The 21,426-nt window shown below is 40.5% G+C and overlaps 1 protein-coding gene and 1 long non-coding RNA gene across 2 annotated transcripts; both read left to right on the top strand.

Moving 5' to 3' along the window:
• Positions 1 to 839: 839 nt before the first annotated feature.
• MMADHC (metabolism of cobalamin associated D) lies at positions 840 to 12,092 on the top strand. The gene is made up of 7 exons (XM_026052137.1): positions 840 to 884; positions 2,786 to 2,930; positions 3,070 to 3,287; positions 4,399 to 4,504; positions 5,713 to 5,843; positions 8,074 to 8,160; positions 9,699 to 12,092. The coding sequence occupies exons 1-7, from the start codon at positions 876 to 878 to the stop codon at positions 9,891 to 9,893; spliced, it is 891 nt and encodes a 296-aa protein (XP_025907922.1). The 5' UTR covers positions 840 to 875; the 3' UTR covers positions 9,894 to 12,092.
• A 1,732-nt stretch (positions 12,093 to 13,824) lies between these two features.
• LOC112958353 lies at positions 13,825 to 19,851 on the top strand. Its single transcript, XR_003251411.1, has 3 exons — positions 13,825 to 13,987; positions 18,970 to 19,159; positions 19,825 to 19,851. It is a non-coding gene; the product is annotated as an uncharacterized LOC112958353 (long non-coding RNA).
• The last annotated feature ends 1,575 nt before the right edge of the window (positions 19,852 to 21,426 follow it).

Below are 21,426 nucleotides of genomic sequence, written 5' to 3'. Positions count from 1 at the left end.
AAAACTACTTATATTAATTAACTCAAACTAGCTAAGAGTGAAGCACAGAAAACTCACGTACAACTGAAACAGCTTTTATTAGATGGCTACCATTAGAGCAACAATTAACATGCTGACTTAGAATATAGTTTTGACTTAAAATTCAAGTTTATTTTGAAGAGCACAAACTAGGCAACGTAGCAACATAGGCAATCTCTAATGTAGAGATTAGATATTTTTAAAAATAATAAACAAACCCAGCTGTTTGGGGGCATACGAGATCTTCAAGGGAGAGAGCAGCCGCCCTCTTTCACTGCTAACACAGAGGGACGTACCCTAGCTCAGTTACACAAACACTGCCAGGCTACTGCTATCGAATTACTTTAACAAACACAGAAATGACCACGCATCTACACCTGCCTCAACGTCCGCTCCGCCCAAACGCCCCCGCCGCCGCCGCCAACGGTTTTAACGGTCTCCGCCCCGCTCCCCTCCACGGCCCGACCTCCGCTTGCAGCCCCGAGCAATCGATGACCGTTTTCTCGTCCGCGGATTTGCCACCCCCTGCTGCCCCGCCCCGCTAATCGATGTGTCAGTGCGTCGTCTGCTGAGGCCTGGCGGCGGGAGGAACGCCCCGCCCGCCGGCTGCGGGGCGGGACGGCGCCATTTTGTAGGAAGCGAGGGCACAGGTAAGGGCTGCGCTGGGGAGGGTCTGTCCCGGGGGAAGCGGCTGCCCGGCCCCTTCCCGCCCCCCGCCGCCTCCTCTCCCCCTTCCGCCCGGTTTGCAAGGCGGGCGGCGCTGAGGGGAGGGCGGCGGTGCCTCAGCGCTGCGCTCGCTTCTCTTCCCTTGCAGGGGCAGCCGGGCGCCCAAGCGAGAGGGGAGCGCGCCGCCTGCCATGGCCACCGTGAGTAACGGCGGGGCGGCGGCTGCGGAGCCGCGCCCGCGGCGAGGGGAGCGGCGCCCATCGCTTCCCCCACCCGGGATCCGCTCGTGGGGCCGCGAGCGCCTCGTAAAAGGCTCAAGTTGGGCCCAAAACACTCTTAGCGACACGGAGCCCCCGGGAGGGGCTCGCCTTCCTTCTCACATTTAAACCCCAAAGGCAAATTCAGTGGGTACGATAAAGGTAACCTATGCATGAGTTAAAGGGGCCCCTTTTTTTAATATCATCGCTTAAAACGAAACGTCAAAGTCTACCATGTTGTAATCGACCTGGAGTGATTCAGACTGAAGAGTAAAACCTGCTTTATTGGTTTAGTTTGGCTGCATAGACATGGATAATCTGTTGCGTTCAGTGGCGTTTTCTCTTGTCTTAATGTGTAAATGCTCACACATCTGCAAATATTTATCAACATGAGCATGGTCACAATCTGTAGTTAAGTTTTGACATTTGCATGGGAAGCATCCCCATGTATAGAAAGTCATTTTTAATTCCTCTTTTTATTATATGTTGTGTCTAACTCTATTTATATCACATAATTTACATCAATTTATAAAGATTTAATAGCTTTTCACTTTTAAAATGTAGACTAAAGCATTATTTAAGTGTATGATAAGTTGTTTTTGTTTATTGTGTGCAATTGTATCATGGGAGTGGCCAATCTATTTCTGAAATAGGAAAAAAAATAGACTTTTAGCTTCATTTTAGCTTCACCATGTCAAGTGTGTTTAAAAAAAAAAGTAATAATTATCACTGTATAAAGGGTCACTGTTGGACTTCAAAGTTAATTCTGGTGCTCAGAACCTACTAGCCCTTTGGAGCACTGTTGTTGTTTGTGTGCTCCAGAAGATGTTGTTGCATCATCTTCTATTTACTGAGTGGCTGAATCAGCTCTTGCAAGAAGGATTCTTAGCAGTTGGAAGCTCTGTTGACAGCACAGTTCTGTGGTGTGAAGCAGGTTTTCTGGGGTATTTCAAGACTAGGATTTATTAAGTTTCTGTGCTTTGCTGGCAGTTTGCCTATGGTACTAATTTGTTTGCAGCAATATTCATTTATAAATATGTAAATGTATCACATCTTCAAATGTAAATAATATGGCTTGTATTAACTTATTACGTTTTGCACATGGTAAATATTTATAGTATTTCAAGTGCAAAATAGAGCAACTGAAATTGTCATACTCACCTGTTCGGATGCGTATGTCCCGTCCATAGTTTGAACTGTTGGTATGTTTTCCTTGCTGGCAAAGAGGTACCTGTGGATACGTGTATGTTTGCTTCTAGCTGAGAGCTACAAGATCTCTGTGATGTTACTGGGGTTTTTGTTTGATTTTTTTTAGCTTGTGGTTGTAAGAATTGGGAGCATGAACTAAAATTTGTGCTAGTCTTCAGGCCACTGATCTTGCCTATCAGGGGATACTAACCTAACATTATTTCTGAGTATTTCTTATAATCAGTCTCTGGGTTTATTAAATTACAGCAATCATAGAAATAATACTGGATGCATTATTTTTGCCAGTGCAAAATTTAGTTTAGGCTTTGGTGTTTCAATGATGCTATTTACACTTTCCTGCTTTCTTCCTCAAATGAGGAGCCTTTTGCTGAGAGTCTCTGAGGTTCTTCCTTAATTTAAAAAAAGTGTGTGTGTGTATACATGTATATATACATACGTATTTATGTATATATACACACATAAATATTTACATACACTCATTTTAAAATAGGTTTTAAAAACATAACTAATGATAAATTACAATTGTAATTATGGAGTGAGATTTGATCCTGTGTTCTGCAAAGCTGTACTTAAACTACTATTTTTGCTAGCATTGTGTAATACTTGGTTTTGTTTTGTTTTGTTTTCCTCCTCAGGTGCTCTGTAGTAGAGCAAGATTGGTCACCTACCTGCCAGGGTTCTATTCCTTAGTCAAAAGAGTTGTAAATCCCAAGGCTTTTTCTACAGCAGGTTCCTCAGGCTCAGATGAGTCTCATGTTGCTGCTACACCTCCCGATTTATGTAAGAAAAAGCAAATTAATTTGCTTAAGTTTTGATTGCTTTAATTACAGTCACTCAAAAGCAAATACCTGTATTTGGTATTTGAGTGGGGAGAGTCTGTCTGTTTTTCTGAATAATGTTAAGTCCTTTGCTTTTACAGGTCCAAGAACTGTGTGGCCGGATGAAGTAATGGGTCCATTTGGCCCTCAGGACCAGAGATTCCAGTTGCCTGGTAATATTGGTTTTGACTGTCACCTAAATGGTACAGCTTCTCAGAAGAAAATCCAGACTCATAAAAATCTGCCTGACGTATTAGCAGAACCTTCACAAAATGAAAGGCATGAGTTTGTAATGGCACAATACCTCAATGAATTTCAGGTAAGAACAAGCATTTTCTATATAACGTTGATATGTGTTGTATGGAGTAAACATAATCTCACTTCCTTCTGAAAAGAGGTATTGATATTCTTGATTTTGAAAGATGAGGGATTTTTTATCCGTTTCATTGGTGGGAAAAATGTTTCAGTCTTTTTGTGTGAACATCTAACCATAGCAAAATAACATTTTAATACTTGTTTATATGGATATGTCAAAAAAAATGTTTTGACACTTACTATTTACCAACTCTTTCTTACCAGAGTTAGTAAGAGTACTAGTAGTTCCTTACCTAGGTATTTCATTTAATGGATCTGTTCCTAAGTGGACTGGAAAATGAGTGCTCAATCTGACTGCTTATTTCCAACAACCGTTGAATTGATATGTGCAAAACAGACCCGTGTCACTCAAGTGCAGTGTTTGAACTGTATTTTGAGAATGACAAAATCTGCAGTGTGTAATGTTCCTTATTAGCAGTAGTTAGCTTGGCAATTGCTAGTTCAGTTTGCAGAATCACAATGTTTCAAGAGGCATTTATTGCCATTAGCTGCTAACCCAACTTTCCAGCCGATCTGATTTTGTGACACACTCAGACTTTGGAAATAATTAATAAATCTGCATTGTAAATTTGCCATGTTGCATTTTTCTTGGAAAATGCAGCGTCTGTATTCTAGAGTGTTCGGAGCATGTAATCTTATGGTGAATTTCCTAAAAACTTCTGCAAGCCTTACCTTCCATTAAAAGCCCAACAGACTCTTCTGGTCTGTTTACTTAATGTAAACCAGATGTGCTTAATGTATGTCTCTGGTACAAAATGTATCACTTGTAATTATGTTGACTATTTTTTTAGAAATTTCTGCATGAAGGATATGGGATAAGAGTTGCAATGCAATATGAGAAAGTTGGGAATATGGGAAGTTTTACGTTTCTAGGTTTAATTAATAGTAGTTTATACCTGTGCCTGTTGTGCTTATAGTATTTTAGAAACGAACGTTAAATCTTACTGCAAGTCATCTTTTGTGAAATGAATCTGTGAACACTTAGTCAAAGAGATTTGGTGTACAAAGTTACTCTTGTTACGCGTTAATAAATGTGAAATTCTACTTTTTTTCAGGATACTGATGTTCCACATAAACAACAAATAAATAATATTGAAACTTACTTTGAAAATGCAAAGGTGGAATGTGCAGTACAAGCTTGTCCTGAACTGTTGCGAAAAGGTACGTTTTTCAGTATTTTGACAGTTTAAAAAAATAAGCACTTAATAAGTAAGAGCGTGCAAATAAAGGCTCTGATAGAACTGATGTCACAGAATAGGTACGAGAAAAGAGTTAGCATGTATTATAACATGAAAATCATTTTTATTATAAATAGTGTATTGCCTACAGTGAAATATATGAAAATTTAACATCAACTTTTCTGTAGAGATTGGAAGAAAGTAAATTCTGGATCCTTCTTTACTGTCAAATAGATTCTGGGATTTGCTCTCCGAACTCCTCTGTGGGTGAAAGATCCAGCCTTTTGCCCTGCTGCTTAGGAAAATAGCAGATAGGAAGTACAAAACCATTGATTGATTTGATATTGTATCTTTCTTTGATTTGTGCCAGAAGGATGTACATCAAGTTTAATTGGGATAAAAACTTCTGACTTTAATAAAATCTTTTCTTACTGTTAATTAACAGAAGAGACTGAAATGTGACCGAAATCTTAATCTAGGAGCTGAAGAGACTGTTCAAAGTGCAAGAATGAACAAACCCTTGGACTTTCAGTTCTGGAAAGTGTGTCTTCCAAACTGAAGACAAGAGTCCTTATGCTAATAAAGCCTAACTGCAATTTTGATGCTTTTGTTTTTAGCGTAAGAGTCAATAGGAAGATGATATTTGTGGTTTTGGTCCTCCTCTGCCCTAGGGGACACACTGTCCCAAATGGTGTCTGCAGTACAGTACCAGCATTCTGAATCTGCTATCACATCCTAGGAATGTTCTCTTTGAAGAAGATCTGAGAAACTTCTACGAAAAAGCTTAATGTAGAATAAGTGTGCATAAATAATATAGTGCAATCAGGAAGCATGTGTGTCTGCACGTTTTTTTCATTTTGAAATACTAAATTATTATTGTACTTAATATGTCCTTGCAAAGCAAGACATTTGTTCGTGAACTCCAAAATGTGCAGAGTGGAGGGGCTTTTATCATCTTTCCAGTCCATAAGTGACTTCTCAAAGGACCTGAGCAAGGTGCATTATTTTTTTTACAAAAGCAGAATCAGTGTTTCAAGCCAGTCTTCTATATGCCAGACTTCCCTAACATGCACACAAACATTTAAATGAAATTGAAGGCCCAGAAGCAGGATGAATAATTTGTCTAAAGCAGAATTTTGAGTGAAATGTAAAATGATAAACCCATTAAAATGTTGGTTTCACTTTCTTTAGACTTTGAGTCGATGTTTCCAGAAGTGACTGCTAATCGTTTAACAGTACTGACTGTTACTCAGAAAACTAAAAATGATATGACTGTCTGGAGTCAAGAAGTGGAGGATGAGAGAGAAATGCTGTTAGAAAATGTAAGTAGCTGTCAATAACATCAATATACTTTATTTGCAGGTGAAACTTATATGTATTTTTTATATCTTTGATCCGTTTTTAAGTGATAGCAGTTTACTGTGTTCTTTCTAAGAGCATTTCTGAGTTAATCCACATGTGTGTTCTCTTGCTGGTAAAATGAAGATATTTTTCCCCATTTTTTTTAACTATTATTATTATTATACTTGAAATGTTTCACACATCCATTAAGTTCCTTAGATTAGAGAGAGTCAGGAGTATGTCAAAAAGATTTTTAAATGGTGTAGTAAACTTTTTCAAAGATGCTTAATTATTGCACTATTGCCATTCCTAAGAAACAGCAACTGTTTTCTCTTATTTCAGCAGTAGTATAATTAATTTTGTAAGCTTTTACTGCGCCCTGTTTTTCAAGTAATTGAGATTTTTCTTCAATGTCTGTCAGTGTGTGCCTTCTTACTGGTTAGAAGGGGTTGCTCTGTTTTTCTTCAGTCTGCAAATTAATGTGGTTAATGGTTTTAGTCTGCATAACAGTGATACTTAGTACATGTTAAAACTTCTTCCAGACCTGCAGGAAGTTCTGTTGCTGACTAGAGGTCTTTCTGAAAATAGCTAAATTTTGCGTTTTTCAGAAATTGTAGTGAATGCTCCAGCAGGTGTCGCTGTGTACCATGGCTGGCAGGTTTTTCTTAGCATCTGAAAATATTTTTTTAAAAAAGCCCAATTTTAATACCATTTTTCTACAACTAGTAAAAATCACCATGTGGAAATTTAACTTGTTTGGTCAAATTTATGGTTGAAAAAAGGCTGCTTTTCAATTCTGTGAATTGTAAATGAGGGCAATGTAAGTAAAGGCAACCACAGAAAAAGCAGCAGTCAGAAGGATCAACATAAAGATTACCCACAAATTAAAATTCCCTTCATTTTAGTGGGTTCTTCTGTTTGAATTATTTATGGTCTGTTGATCTTTGGCATTGTAATCTGGTCTAATTATATGTTAGTTGGCATCTTTCTTCCTTGTACACCTTCCTGTCAAGTCTAATAGAGTCACTGTAGGGGTTATAGCATGTTAGATGTAACCTCCTGGCCTGAAGGTTACTAACAGCAAATTTGCAATAAAATGGACTGTTTGTCTACTCCTTAGATGATAGGAAGTAATCTTATACCCTCCCCTCTCCCCCCAAAAAAAAAAAAATTAATTTGAGAGGCTTGTGCTCAAGTAAGAAGAATAATTTACAGCTGAGCCTAAATGTTTACAGCAGTTCTCAAGTGTTTATTAGCATCACTGTAAGGGCTTGCTGCAGGATTGTTACAGCTCCAGATCAAAAGATCAAAAAGGAAGTCAAAAAGATCAAAAGATAGGAAAGTGTGTACCTTGTAAGCTGTCTTCAGATGGCTTGCTTACATTTGTGACTTAAGGTTGAGACATCGTTAATCTTCAGATCAATTGCACATCAAAATAGAGCACTGAACCATTTACTGTTCAGGTTAAATTTTTTAGTTTGGGCCATGAAGGAACTGAGGTTGAATAACTCATCTTTCTATAACATCAAAACCCTGGCCAATGACATGACCAATAACTTCAGTCCTTTAATGGATGAGGCTGAAACCATCATCTATCCTGGCCATCAGTTAAACCGACAGAATGAAAATTGATGTAGATCACTGAAGTGAAATGCTTATGGAACTGTTTGATATCATGATGTTAAGCTAAAATGTTCTCTAAATCATTTGCAGATTGATACTTGTAATATAAAAGGAACTAATATAAGAGGGAACTACTTACTGTGCTGTCAACCATGATAGGATCCTATGACAAAATAGTATTTTTGGTTTCTGATATATTTAGTGCCACATTTAGTGTCAAATTTGTTGAATTTAGATCTGTAAACTTGTAGAGAAATACCCTGAAGTAATGATTGACCTACTAACAGGTAGCAGGGCTGCAGTCTGCTTGAATGATCAAAGCAATTGCATCATTCCTTGTGCATGCAATTAATGCATTACTGACTAGCACAAGGAACACTACTAAATCTCGTTGAGTAGCCTAATGTATGTCATTGATTTTAGTTCTTGTTATTTAAAGGATGTTGAATTTCCCCTTTTTTGGTGGAGGCTAAAAACTGTGCTAGTTCATTTTCAGATTGTTTCATATGTTTTCTGATGTGTGCATACTTAAATTCATTTAACTTTTTCCCTTTTTCTATCTTGTTTTTCTTTTTTTTTTTTTTAAAGTTCATTAATGGTGCCAAGGAAATTTGTTATGCAATTTGTTCTGAAGGGTACTGGGCTGACTTCATCGATCCATCCTCAGGACTGGCAGTAAGTTACGATGCTGCAGGGACTATGCAGTGGGCACTGCTATGTACTAACCCACAATTGTATCTCTCTTTTCTGTGGATTAAATCCAACTTTTTCATATTGACCAAAAGCTGTTACCACAGCATAATTCCCCTCAAAAGCTAAGGAGAGAGATGCCGTTCAAATTTCCATACTGTCATCTGTCTCAGCAGTTGGCACTTTGAAGACGGTGTTCAGCAATAAATTTCCGTTAATTAGGAGTAGTATACAAAAAACTTTTGTTCAGTGCACCAGTACGACCTCCAAAGAGAACTTGGTTTTCCTGACACCTATTTATCGAGGGAGAAGTTCTTAAGATCTCTTTGCGCTAGGCAGATCTGTTACGTGGAAGTAGTGAACATATTGTTCCTATTAAACAAGGCTGGTTCTCATTGTCAGGTTAAACCAGTTCTCTGCAGGAACTGAAAGCCTCTGTGCCACCCCCTTCACCCCCAAAGACATCTGTGAAACGCAACATAGTCTTAAAACTCAAAGGTATCTATAAGAGAATTGACATAATTTCTATCAAGACACACATGACTGTGCATTTTTTGTATGAGAACTAATTTTTAAAACACTTTCACTGATTAATATAATTATGGTAGAGTTCAACTTAAAATTACTGTGAAAGGCAATTATTTATTGTGGCATTAAAGACAGATAGGTTTAACAGGTATTGTTTAGTCTGAACACAGTTGAAGGTGTGTGTGGCACTTAAAACCTTCCCAGAAAATTCACAGAATCATCGAATGATTAAGGTTGGAAGGGACCCTTGGAGATGATCCACCCCCCCCTGCACAAGCATATTCCATTCCATGCATATGCATTCCCCCGTTAATGCAGTTCCATGCATAAAAAGAATAGCTGCAGATGGATAAAAGCAGGCTTCTGTCTAGAGGTTTCTATCCAGTAATAACATCCCTACCCGTAAGCTATTCATCAGAAACAAACTTTTGTGTCAATATTAAGCTTCCTCTTGTTTTGAGGTGAAGCAACTGATAGAACTAACTCCAATTTATGTATGCTCCGCTCTTGTAAACATCTTTCTTTATGGGGTGGGCTCACTGAAAACAAGTTTTTGTTTTCCTACTTAAGATCTGTTCTATCCTTAACTTAATTTTTAAAAAAATTTTTTTTCATACGTAACTGTTATTCAAACACTATGTCCTCAACTATCTGTCAGCAGTAAAGGGGATTATTTATATATGAGTCTTCATTATAAGTATACTGGAGGTCCTTTGCTTAAATATTCCTGCATAGTTTTTCTGAACAAAACTATACCTATTTCAAAAAAAAGGAACTGGTGCTTCAGGGCTTTTTTTTAAAAAAGAGATAGTTCTGACCCTAGAAACATAAATACTTAGTTTAAAATTGTTCAATTGTCTAAAATATGTATTGTTTCAAATACATATATTGTTTTAAATATAAATATATCCTAGAGTGCTTTGTTACTGAGCTGTTAGCCCTTGCAGTCTAGAATCTTCTTGGAAATGTGAAAACTTCTCTTCTTTTCCACCTAGTTTTTTGGACCATATACAAACAACACCCTGTTTGAAACAGATGAGCGTTACCGGCACCTGGGATTCCGTGTTGATGATCTTGGCTGCTGCAAAGTTATTCGTCATAACATCTGGGGTACTCATGTGGTTGTGGGAAGTATTTTTACTAATGCTGAACCTGACAGCCCGATCATGAGAAAGCTGAGTGGAAACTAGCACTGTCAGTTTTACAAGTTCATGTATGACCTCTGCTTTCTTGTTTCTCTGTAAGCCCTGTCAGGAAACGCCACACTTGGTAGTATCTTAAGTGGATAATAAAGTGTCTGTTATTTATTTTAGTCTTTGTGAAATAAGTATTCACCACCTGTGACTTAGAATATTGACAGTGTTTTAACATCTGCACATGAATTTTAAGCTGTGAGTTTCCTTCATCTTGAATGAGTTTGAAAACGTGTACATATTTAGCTTTTTTCTCTTAAAAAATATTTTGCAAACCATCCTAATTGACTGTTTTATCTTTCAGTGTCTCTGACAAATTTGTATGTTGTGCATTAAAAATTATGAGAATAAGGTCAATATTTCAAATGCTATCCCAAAATATACAACTTGGAGCAGGGAGTGTTGGGCTAATTATTCTTTCACTATTCTGAGAAGAGAATGAGAGAAGCTCTCAGCAATCTGTATCTATGAGTAATGCTTAAGTAAGGAAATGTTCCCTTGATTACTACATCCAGAGACTCTTGATTAAAACATCTTAAATTATGTTAGAATTAGTCATCTCAATTTTTTTTGGTCTTCAGGGTGCCTGGGATTTTATTTTATCAGTGTTAGAGCTAAATATATTTAATTAGCTTATACATTCAAATGCAATATAAAGATACTTTTGTAACTTTCTTAGGTCATTAAATACATTGCTTTCAAAAGAGATAATTGTAATGGCAATAGCTAGATACAAGTACAGGAAAAACATGGGTGATAATCGTGATTTGTCTCTGTAATTTTGAAATGCCTGAGCAAATGGCAATTATGATCAATTATAAAAGTATTTCAATAGGAAAGTTCAGTAAACAGCATCAGGCCAATTCAAGTTACAGGAGAAAGAACCAGGGGAAAATTCAAGATGTCTGAGATTACAAAACTCTGTGTCAGCTGCCTCTACAGAAGATAAGCAACAAACTAGATTTCAATCTGTCGGTCAATTATCAGGGTCGTTTGTTGATAACTCGGCTGCTGTAACTGTGCCAGCGTGTGCAACAATGGGGATCCTTTAGTATTGATTCCGTCAGAATGTAATGGTGCTCTTGTCTGGATAATGGCTGCATACGATGATGCTTGGAGAGGTTTAGCTTCCTTTCAAGAAGCTAGTGGTTTTTTTAATCATGTCTTTTTCCTGTACTGACAGTTCTATATTTAAACTTTTCTTCCCTGTGTTTGTATACATTTTTTTATTCCCTACTTGAGTTCTAGCTCTGTTATCTAGCTCTGTTATCTAGCTCTCTATCTTTTCATTGGTTTTAATGGGTTTAGAGCCAAATCCTTCACACTAAGTGCCTGTTACATCCCTGTTAGTGATTGCAACAGTCCCACACCTTTCCTGTTGTGGAGATGGCAGCAATGAAGACTCTCCCTGGGAGAACTGAGCACTATCTACATTGAATTCAGTGTCACAAAGCCTCCAGCTGAGTTTACCCTCCAGTTCAGGGTCTATCTTGCTTGCCCACCGCCTGTCATCGCTGTTGGTTCAGCCTGTGCACGCTCCAAGGTTGAGGTATATGGGTGCTGAGGCAGGATCTGTTTATCTCTTTCATGGACGGGTGAAATGCTCTACCTCTGGCATGGACAGGTGCCAGAGCCTCAGCTCTTGACATTCTCTCCTGTCCTAGAAGTTTGGTGGGATTTAGTCTTTTGGGATTCATCCTCAGAGAAGGGTCTGAGGATACTCGAGCAGGTTTTCATGAGGATGAGGTCCAAAAAGAAATCCCCAAATAATCTCGAATCTGCAAAATGTCAGTTTGCAAAATCAACTGAAACAATGATTTTTGCAGAATGCAGATTACGTCATATGACAAAAGAGGGTTTGTCTCTGCATAATAGAAATAATGTAGATGTAGAAAACTTCATTGGATAGATACTAAAAAGACTATGAAATAATGTCTTAAATGTATTTTAACTGCCTTGGAGACTGTTAATACTATTTTTAGTGACATTGCTGTGCTTGCTTTTATGTGTTTTACAATGCAGAAAAAAAGTTGTCAGGCAGCTATCCAACTTAAATTGTGGACATTAGGTTTTGAATTCATATCCCTCAAAGTTTCATGCTGGAAAGATGCACAGTGGCCTTTAAAACAGCTTCAACCAGAGGCAGAATCTTGTCCTGACTGCAGATAGTTTTGTCTTGATGTCACTAATATTTCATGACAGAATTGGAGGGGAGGTAAGATTTCCTGATATTTTTCTAAATGATAACGTTTTCTGATACTTGCATAGTAAAATGCTTTGAAGAGGCTAGTACTGTTCCAATTCTACTTTCCTCTATCAAAAGAATTATTGTATATTAACGTTCTACTGTGAAATAAAAGTTCTTGAATACAGTGTAATTAACTTCTGATAATAAAAGCCAAGACTTTTTTTTTACTGTTACAAAGTGATTTTTCTTTCTGTGGTAAAGAAAAATAAACACATGAAAAGTGCTATTACATATGAAGTCACATCTCTTGTAGGATTACAGTTTTATGGGAAATACTATTTCTGATAGTCTGGAGACACTGATAACTTAAAAGAGTTGTTCATTCATTACTACATATGACAGAACTGGTTTTTTTGCAATAAAGTCCATAAAAGTTATTTAAAGTGTTGATGCTGACTACAATTGTGACGTAGTTGCACTTTTAAACACATTGATGTACATAGTAAATATGCTTTAAAAAATGATGCTGGTCTATAAATTACTTAATGAGGAAGCTAAATAATTTGCATAGATATTTGTAGCTTAGGTGCTTTAGAGTAATGAAGAAATAGCTAAGCATAAGTTTCACAGTTTCTATTAAAGGCAAGAAAAATAACTGGAAACAGCTTAGCTACTGATTTGACATCAGTTGCTGTTTCTCGCTTTGTTTTTTGCTTACTGTTTCTTGCTGCTGCAGTTACAAAGCTTGTGCTCTGGGCAAGTATATGCTTGATTGGACTCTGCTAGAGCTGTTCCTGATTTTATGGTTTTTGGTGTTAGGTTACTTTAGGGAGAAAAGTCTGATGTGAGCCATTGACTTGATAAAACTCTTCAACAGCATGGTCCGGAAGAGTTGGTGCTGTTATTGCCAATGGACAATTGCTTGGACAGAGTCTTCATTTAAATTACGGAAATAAATGCGTAACTTAGCTTGGAAGTTAAATGGTGATCAAATACCTAGAACAAGACATTGAGAGAAATGGTCAGCTCATAGCAGGAAAGAGGTGTGTGTTTCTCCCATAGGAGAAAAGAGCCATAACTACCTCTTTGAGCTGAGACCGAAACAGGAGGATGTTGTTTGCTTGGTTGAATCAGTAGAGGGAGATCCTTATCTTGAGGTGTCCCACACTTTGGGATTCTCAAAGAGGCCCTGGTCCCATCCTATTCCTACAGAGGGGAGGATCTTTCCCTCTGAAGACTCAGATCCTAAAGTCTAGATGTGGTGATAGTTGATATATTCATGGTGCATCTTCAGGTAACAGTGCAAATTTTGGTACTTGGCTTCATATTAAACAATACTGAACTTGCAGGAGAACAAATACATTTTAAAATAGCCATTCTCCAAATGTTAAAAGTGTTTTATATAGAGTATATTATTTGGAAGGAATGAGTAAAAATACTACTAGCAGTGATGTAGAAGTAGCAAAATAATTGTCACCTGCTCCCACGTGCCCTGTGCTTTCAAGGACCCTCTTCATTAGGGTTCACTTTCACAGCTTCACTTTTTGTGCTGGATCCTCAAAACAGGCCACCACACTGATGTTTTCTGTGCGTACCCTTGCAGAGAATAGGAAAAATAAGCAAATAATCAGACAGTGCTCTCTTATAACAGCCTAAATGGTAAAGAATCATATTCTTTTTCCACTGACAGCCACCTGGATGAGGAAAAGCTATTGAAATAATCTACAAGGTCAAAGATGCCTCTTCGGGAAGAAGACCCCTTTTCTTCACTGTCATCTTGACTGCAGGCCTACTGCCCTTTCCGTTAATTGAGGTGTCATTCAACAAGGGCTATTCTGGTTAATAAACCTTCAAGAAAGGAACGTTGTAACTTTAGACAGCTCCAAGTACTGCATCCAGAAAGGTAAGGCCTCCGAATGCGACTGCTTTGTGGAGGTAACGCAGAGAGTTTGGGCTGTGAGCTTGTCTTAACGCTCAAAGCTTCTGTGTGGACAGGCTAAGTTAGCTTAGAAGTTAAACAGTGAGTAAATACCCAGAACATTGAGAGATATGGTCAGCTCATGTTCATTCATGGCTGAATTTTGGTGCACTGAGGAACTAGTGTGAGTTTGAAGAGCTCTGAATATAGCGGCTGTGTGCCTTGGTGCTACTCAAGCTATCTGACTTAAGTATGGAGTGGCAATACCATTTTATTCACTTGGTGATAAGTTTAATTCAAGACTGGGGCACCCTTCCTAAGCTCTAGTTTTCGTCATCTCTTCTTTAGCAACAGAGCAGTTCTCTGAGCAGTTTGTCTGCTGGACTGAAAAAAATCCTGATGGTTAAAAATATATGTAGGGAATTGCCTTTTAATATTATTTTTGCATCTGTAACGTCACATTCTAAGTGTTTATAAAGGCATTATTGGATGCATGGCCTATTGAAGTTTCTGAAATGCCTGATGAATTGAAGTAAGGAGGTCCCATTATCATGACACAATTACATTACATTACATTACAAGATACTCAGCACGTGTGCCTCTGAAATCAGCAGTCGGGTAACTTCTTTTTAACCACCACGTTAGCACTTCATAAAACTGCTAAAGTTATTGTGTGCATCAAGTGAAGTCCCTCTCTTGCTGTCAGGCACGTTCTTATTAGGTACTGCTGATCACTGCGTGTGATACCAAATGAATGAGCTAGCAAAAACTGACTACGTGGAAGTCCTGGTGAGCGGAGAATAGAGGGTTGAAACCTTTCCTTTGGTTCAAAATAAAACATCTCATATATAGATTTTTTAGATATTCATTTACTAGAAAAGTAGGACATTTTCATGGGAAAAAGAAAATATATTAGAATAAAATATACTTTTTGGCTTACATGAAGTCCATAGCTTGTATATCCATGGCTCCTGATGATGTCTTACTGAGTAGATTAAGACCTCAGACAGTATCAGCTTTCTTTTTAACTCATGTCAAAAACAAGGTATAGTCCAGTTAACACAGAGCTCCAATTGGTTGTTAACTCAGGCCAACACTAAGACTTTAATTCAAGTTAATGTACCTGAATTATTTTGTAATGAAGACAAGGCAGAATGCATTAAAGCTTCCATTCCAGCGTCCCTCCAGGGGGAAAAAAGATATGCTCAAATGTACTTAGGTATTAGTAGGGCCAAGTTCACATAGCTGACTGTTTCCTGCACAAATTACTGTGTGCATTTTGCCAAGTTTTCATATAAGTCTTTTGAGGAGAGGTATCACTGATGCAGCAAGATTTGCAGTCCCTCAGCCTTCTGAATAAATGTTTTCAGGACGTGATGGGAATAGAGTAAAACCAGTATATTCATTTGCAGCACTAACAACTCTTTGTAATCTTTGATAGCTCCACTGAATAGCCCATTCTTTATCATCTCATTTAATCCGAAAGGGGTAAAATACTTAGCTTAAGATCAAAAAGAAACTAATCTGTAGTTCAGTTGGAATTCAGCCTTCTGTTGCCTTATGATACGTTTTCAGGGGAAATAGCTGGAATGAAATGTAGAAAGTAGGATGAGAAATGAAAGAACCAGCTCTGTAGACAACAGCAGAGATCAAATAGTGCTACGGTCGTACAGTGGAAGATGAAAGCACTTGAAAACAGCCTTAAACTCGATGCTCGCATAAATATAATTGCACTTGGGACTTTACAGAATCCTGAAACGTCAGCACTGGTGGCTATGTTGTTTTGCCTTTTAATGTAAATATTTCATCTTATTTCATTTTGTGTCATTTTGTGTTTTAGGAGGCTATGTTTTATTTCCTGCTTTTAGCTTGAAAGAGCATCAGATGGTGGATGCTGTTTGTAGACAAGTGTGATGGAAAAACAAAGATGGGAGCTCCAAAAAAATGTACCCTCCATTCAGTTGATGTATTGGGAATGAGCAAAACGGTTGTTTTCCAGCAGAGGAACATAATTATGGAAAAAATATGAATATATAGTAACATTCCTGCGTTTTATTTTAAGTATTAACCTTTCCTTAGCTTTTGAAGCATAACTTTTAAGTGGGTTTAACTGTCTAATGCCGATAGCAATGCTGAAATAGTGAAGCCAGCAGAATTGTTTCAGTGCCCTCCAAATACATCTACCCCACACCTAAGGAAGGTGAAGCCTTTCCATGCACACGTGCTTCCTGCTTGCCTTCCAAGCCAGGCACTTGAAGCCTGTTGTGCTCCGAAGGTTTCGTGCAGGCTGACACTTGCATAGGGGAAATTTTCCATAAACTTGGAGGTTGTCCAGGAGCTCCATGCACACACACGCACACACGCGCTCCAAGCTTGGGGCAGCTGCTTGGTGGCAACAATGACGTCCTGTGTCGGCTGCAGGGTAAGTCATGGGCTGGCTTTGTCACAGCATCTTTGTTTGTCACAGTTCTCTTTGTTGCAGGAGGATAATGACAGTTGGCAGAAGCAAATCCTCGCGTGGGCCGCATGCAGCACCCACCATGCAGAGCACATGGGGCTCTTTCAGAGGTGCAGAGCTGTGTGTGAGGGTTTGCTGTGTCCTGCTAATGCACAAGGTTTAACCTCAGTATGTGAGTGCTAATGTGGGCCTTGCTCGTTAAGCAACCCCCCTTCCTGGTGCTGCTCGTTGCCACAGGGGCCCAGCACGTTTCAGGTGTGCAGTGGGGTCCAACATGGCCCTGCAGCGCCTTCCTCCAAGCTGCTCCTGCTGAGGTCCTGCTCCGCTTGCATTCCTGGAGCGTGGATCTGCTGCAGGATCCAGGGAATTCATCCTCTCTGTGGGATTATGTGATTGATGGGATGGGCTTGCTTCGATCTAGGTAGGTTTTCTTCGCTTCTGGGTCCTGTGAAGCCTGAAGGGTGCCTGAAAGTGCTGTCTGAGGCATCGATTCCCAAGGAAGGGCCCTGGGGCTGAGCCCATCCCTGCTTGTCCCTGCATGTGGCTGGGGAGGATGGGACTCGGAAGAGGGGCAATCCAGGCTTTTAGCAGGAATTGCTGCTTGGTCTGAGAGCCTTATCTCTCTCTGGGCAGTAGTTTGAGGAAAGAGACTCGAGTATGAAAGGTGACACTGAGTGCTGAGCAGCCCGTGCGGCGAGAGGAGAAAAAGCCTGGGGACATTCGGGGAGGTTTCGCGTTGCTGGAGAGCTTGGGTGGTTTGGAACCGGCTGGAATTTCCTCCGGGCTGGTTTTGCTGCACAAACCATGTGGCTGCTGATCAGCCAGGTACCATGTGGCTTCAGCTATAATGTTGTCCTCACTGCGGACAGCCTGAAATTGGAAAAATCTTAGGGCACATTCCTTACCAATTTGAATAGAGCGTCAAACTCAGAGTGGAGCTAACAAGCTCAAATACACATAGTTAAAAATTTTCAGGACTGCTTTGTCTGCTTCCAGGAGTTGCAGAGGTCTGTGGGGTTTTTTTATTTGCTTTTCTTTTTCCTTTTTATTTTGTCCAGTGATCTTTGCTCCCTGTAACTAAGCAGGACTATTTGTACAACTAATGTGCATTAGAGCCAGAAGTGTGAAGATTCAGGAATGCCATAAAACAGAGCAAAGATGGTGATGAGCAGTAAAATGTGAAGAGCTGGAGGTGCAGGAGAGTTACCTGTGAGAAGTAGTTACCTGTGTGAAAGGGGAGGTTGGGTGTTGGGGTATGGGCAGAGCGGTGCCCGTTGCCACCTCGATGCCCTGTGATCTTGGTTGGACTAAAGAGTGAGGAGCTGGGAGAGGGGAAAGAAAGAACATCTGGAAAGTCCAGGATTTTGAGACATGGAAACATGGATAATGAGACATGGAGACATGGGTATGTTATTATACCCCCTGGAGTAAGAATCAAGGCAATCCCAATTACTTAACTCCATCCTGTTATTTATGAAAGTTTTGGAGCAAGAAACATGGCAATGGGATTCCTAAAATAGCTTGGTGAAGAAAGGCTCTGGTTGTGCAGACTAGATAATTATCCATCGCAGACTGAGAGCTGCCTTTGGGGGAGCATCCCAGAGGGCGACCCACGTCCTCCAGGGAAACCTAAAACCTCCGGGTCAGCCGGTGTCGGTGGGAGCCCCACGAGGCCACTAATGGTGCTGAAGAATGTGCGATGCTTGTGGCAGGATGAGATTAGCAATCCAAAAATATTTGTGTTCCCCAGCCCAGCCACGGAGCTCGGCTTGCCTTTGCCAATGGTGATTTTTTTTTTTTCCTCTTTTTAACAAAACCACGATTATCGTGGGCTGATTCTGACAGAAATTTGATACCCCTGAGGGGAAAAAGTAGGGCGGGGATGGAGTGGAAAGCTCATGTAGTCTGTGTGCCAGGAACAGCAGGGAAGAGAACAGCGCCGGCTGCGCTGCACAGATACCGTCACTTTGAGATCGGGCTGCTTTTTGTTGATCTAATCAAATTTTTATGTCTCTCTTTTTAATGATTCATCCAATTAAGTTCATTTGTTCAGTCTATTGTTTAATGGTAAATAACATTTAAAAAAAATCACCACCTATGAGGTTGTTGTACTTGCTGTTAGTTCTAGTGTAGTTATTCTGTTTATTTGATCTTAAATGTGGATTCCCTCCTCTTTGAGGGCAGCAGCAGTCTGTGGTCACCCTGTTTTTCTTCTCAGGGATGTCCTGTCCCGTGTTTTGTTTTCTGAAGCAATAGATAGGCAGCATGTGGCACACATAGTGAGTATAAATGTGCATGCTATTTAGATGTGCTCATGTGCCTGTCTGGTTCATATACAACTTTATGTGCATATATGTCAAAGCCTAAAAAAAATCTGCTTTTTGAAACCAGAAATGTTTTCTCCTTTATAAAGGTAGTTTCTCTAGGGCACCTTTCACTTCGTAATGCGAGTTGCTTTCCTGGCCGCTTCTCGTGTGGGTGACATTGTACATAACATTATCTCATTTAGGAGAACTGGCATCCTATGGAGAGTGAACCTGAAAGTCAAAACACCGGGATTTTTGTGAAGGAAAATAACGGACCAGGCTGCTGTGGTTCCTGCTGCTGGACGGTCGCTGGGGCTGCACGGGCTCTGCAGGACCTGGTTGCACCCGCTACCATCACAGGGTCCCCCAGCGGCGCCAGTTCCTGAACCGTCGGTACGCAAAATGCCAGCAATAAAACCCAGCCCTCCCCGCCGTCCTGCTGCCTCCCGTCGGGATGAGCATTTCTGCAGCCCTGCCCTACAGCAGGAGAACAGATCCAGCTGGTGACCAGCTCCATTACGGCAGGGTCCCGGTGTCACAAATGAGGCCTTCAGCCACTGCGAGGCTGGGGAGATCTCAGTGTGGGGCTTTGGGACAACCTGCCACGTCTGGAGGGGTCCCCAGGGTGACACAAGACCCTGCAGCCCCAGGAGACCCAGGTAGTGGCTGCAGAATGACCAGGCCTCGTAGCTTCCATGAAATGCTTTCAAGTAACCATGTTTCACCTTGGCAATGGTAAGCCTTTTTTTAAATAAGGCTTAGACTACTATTTCATGAATTGCACAAATACAAAGGTTGAATCAGTGTGGATTCTTGCACGGGAAAGCCAGCGGGATTAGGAGACTGAAATTTCATGCAGCTGGATGTTACGCTTGGCTGAGAGAGCAGTCGCTGCCCCGAAACTGCCGAGGCAGGGAAGGCTTTAAGGAAAGGAAATGCGTTCTTAGGCCTGAGCTTCGGGCGGGTCTGGTCCTCTACATAATGCTGTAGAGCTGCAGAAAGGTTATCCATGCTGTAACTAATGCCACGCTGTTTTAAAACAAGGATCTCTCTATCAGGCTTCAAAGAGAGGTGGGGAGTTGTTTGCTTGTTGAGCAGAAGCAACCAGACCTCCCAGGAACAGGCCCATGGAAAGCTGCACGGCTGCAGCAGCTCCCACCACATGAGGTAAGTATGTCCTTGGCTTTAAACACGTGCATCGGGATTAACCCGCTGCCCCAGACTAGGAGGTATGAAAATGCCTTGAAAATATCTGCACTTTATTGGCATTTTGACTGAAAACCTGCCTGCATTGTATTAAAGGGGAAAATCTCCTGAGTCTGAGATCGGCCTTTACGAGAAGTTGAGAACGTAACACTGCTGGTTGGGGTGTTCAGCTTGTCATGATGCTGTTTTGTCAGAAAACTAACTAGTGGAGGTGGCCCTTGGTCCCTGTGGGGCGACTCTTGACTGCTGTTGTGTTATTTAATCTTGTTGTTAGAGTCACCTTGGCGGTGAGGACAGTGACATGTGGCTCAGGGGGTTGGCTGAGCACCAGGTCTTTTAGATCCCCCACGTTACTGTCTCGCCCCAGCAGCCTGTTCAGCTCAGGAAAAACTGAAATGAACCTTCATGGCTCTCCAGGAGTGCAAACACTGTGGTCCTGAAATCACCTCCCAGTCCCAGGCAGCGTCTACAGCAGCGCAAGGCGGGATCACTAGTCGTGAGCTTGTTTCCCTTGTACAAAGTGTTTGGTTTAGGTTTATTTCTGGGTTATTTTACTAGAGGTGAGGGCTAGATACAACTGTGACTCATTGCCCATTAAAATCAAGGAAAGCCCATGTCCTAACACAGTCCTTTGGGTGAGGAGTTGAAGGAGAAGTCGTGATGGCCCATGGAGCCCATGGGGCGATGTGCAGGGACACATGGTGTTGGGAGCCATGAGCTCAAGGTCTGCCCTGGTGTAAAGGCGAGAGGAAAGAGCCACCATCAGTGTTGCCTTGGAAAGGCCTAGAGGAGGGGCTTAGAAAAGCCTGACATTCCTAGACTCTGCTGCAGGCATCCCCTGATCCATGCTTGTCCTGTTGGTAGCCCTTTTGGAGGGAGCTTTGCCCCTCATCAGCCTGCCCTGTCCTGTAAACACCCGTCACCTGCTCGGATGGTGGCGTTTGGCTGAGGAGACCTATTCCTGTCCCCACCTTTGTGGGTCTCCATGGGACACTCCAGCTCTTAGCAGTGCTGGACCTGGGATGCAAAAGGTCCAGGATTTTGTATTGCTTCTGATGGAAGAAAAAAAATGCTCTCATAGTGTTTTAAGATCTTAAATATTATCCAGTCACTACTGACTGATTTCTACCTGTCTCAAAAATCGGTTGATAAACCTTGTGCCTCAGGTTCCCAAGGACACTGCTCTATTTTAGGAATTGAAAAACTTGGCATTTCACTTCTATAGACAGCGAGTGTGAGAAAAGAGCAGAGGATTTTCCACCATTACCTCATACTACAGGTATTTTCTTTTATGCCTTTAATTTATGTATCTTTTTAGAACTTTAATGTCTGTTTCTAACCTTAAGCTAGATCCTCTTTGCCTTATGCTTGACAGCTTTGTCAGAATCCTTACATTACTTAAAGTTGCTTATATCCCAGAAAATCTTGATCTCAGGAGTGTGAATGTGAAATAA

This window comes from Nothoprocta perdicaria, unplaced genomic scaffold (genome assembly GCF_003342845.1).
Source record: "Nothoprocta perdicaria isolate Ctin4 unplaced genomic scaffold, notPer1 scaffold_84, whole genome shotgun sequence".
Taxonomy (NCBI): Eukaryota; Metazoa; Chordata; class Aves; order Tinamiformes; family Tinamidae; genus Nothoprocta; species Nothoprocta perdicaria.
This window is presented reverse-complemented; position numbering and strand designations above follow the sequence as displayed.

Excerpts from the sequence above, each read along its gene's own strand:
- MMADHC (XM_026052137.1), top strand. Across the intron at positions 2,931-3,069 it reads TGCTACACCTCCCGATTTAT|GTCCAAGAACTGTGTGGCCG; the intron begins GTAAGAAAAAGC and ends TTGCTTTTACAG. Across the intron at positions 3,288-4,398 it reads AATACCTCAATGAATTTCAG|GATACTGATGTTCCACATAA; the intron begins GTAAGAACAAGC and ends ACTTTTTTTCAG.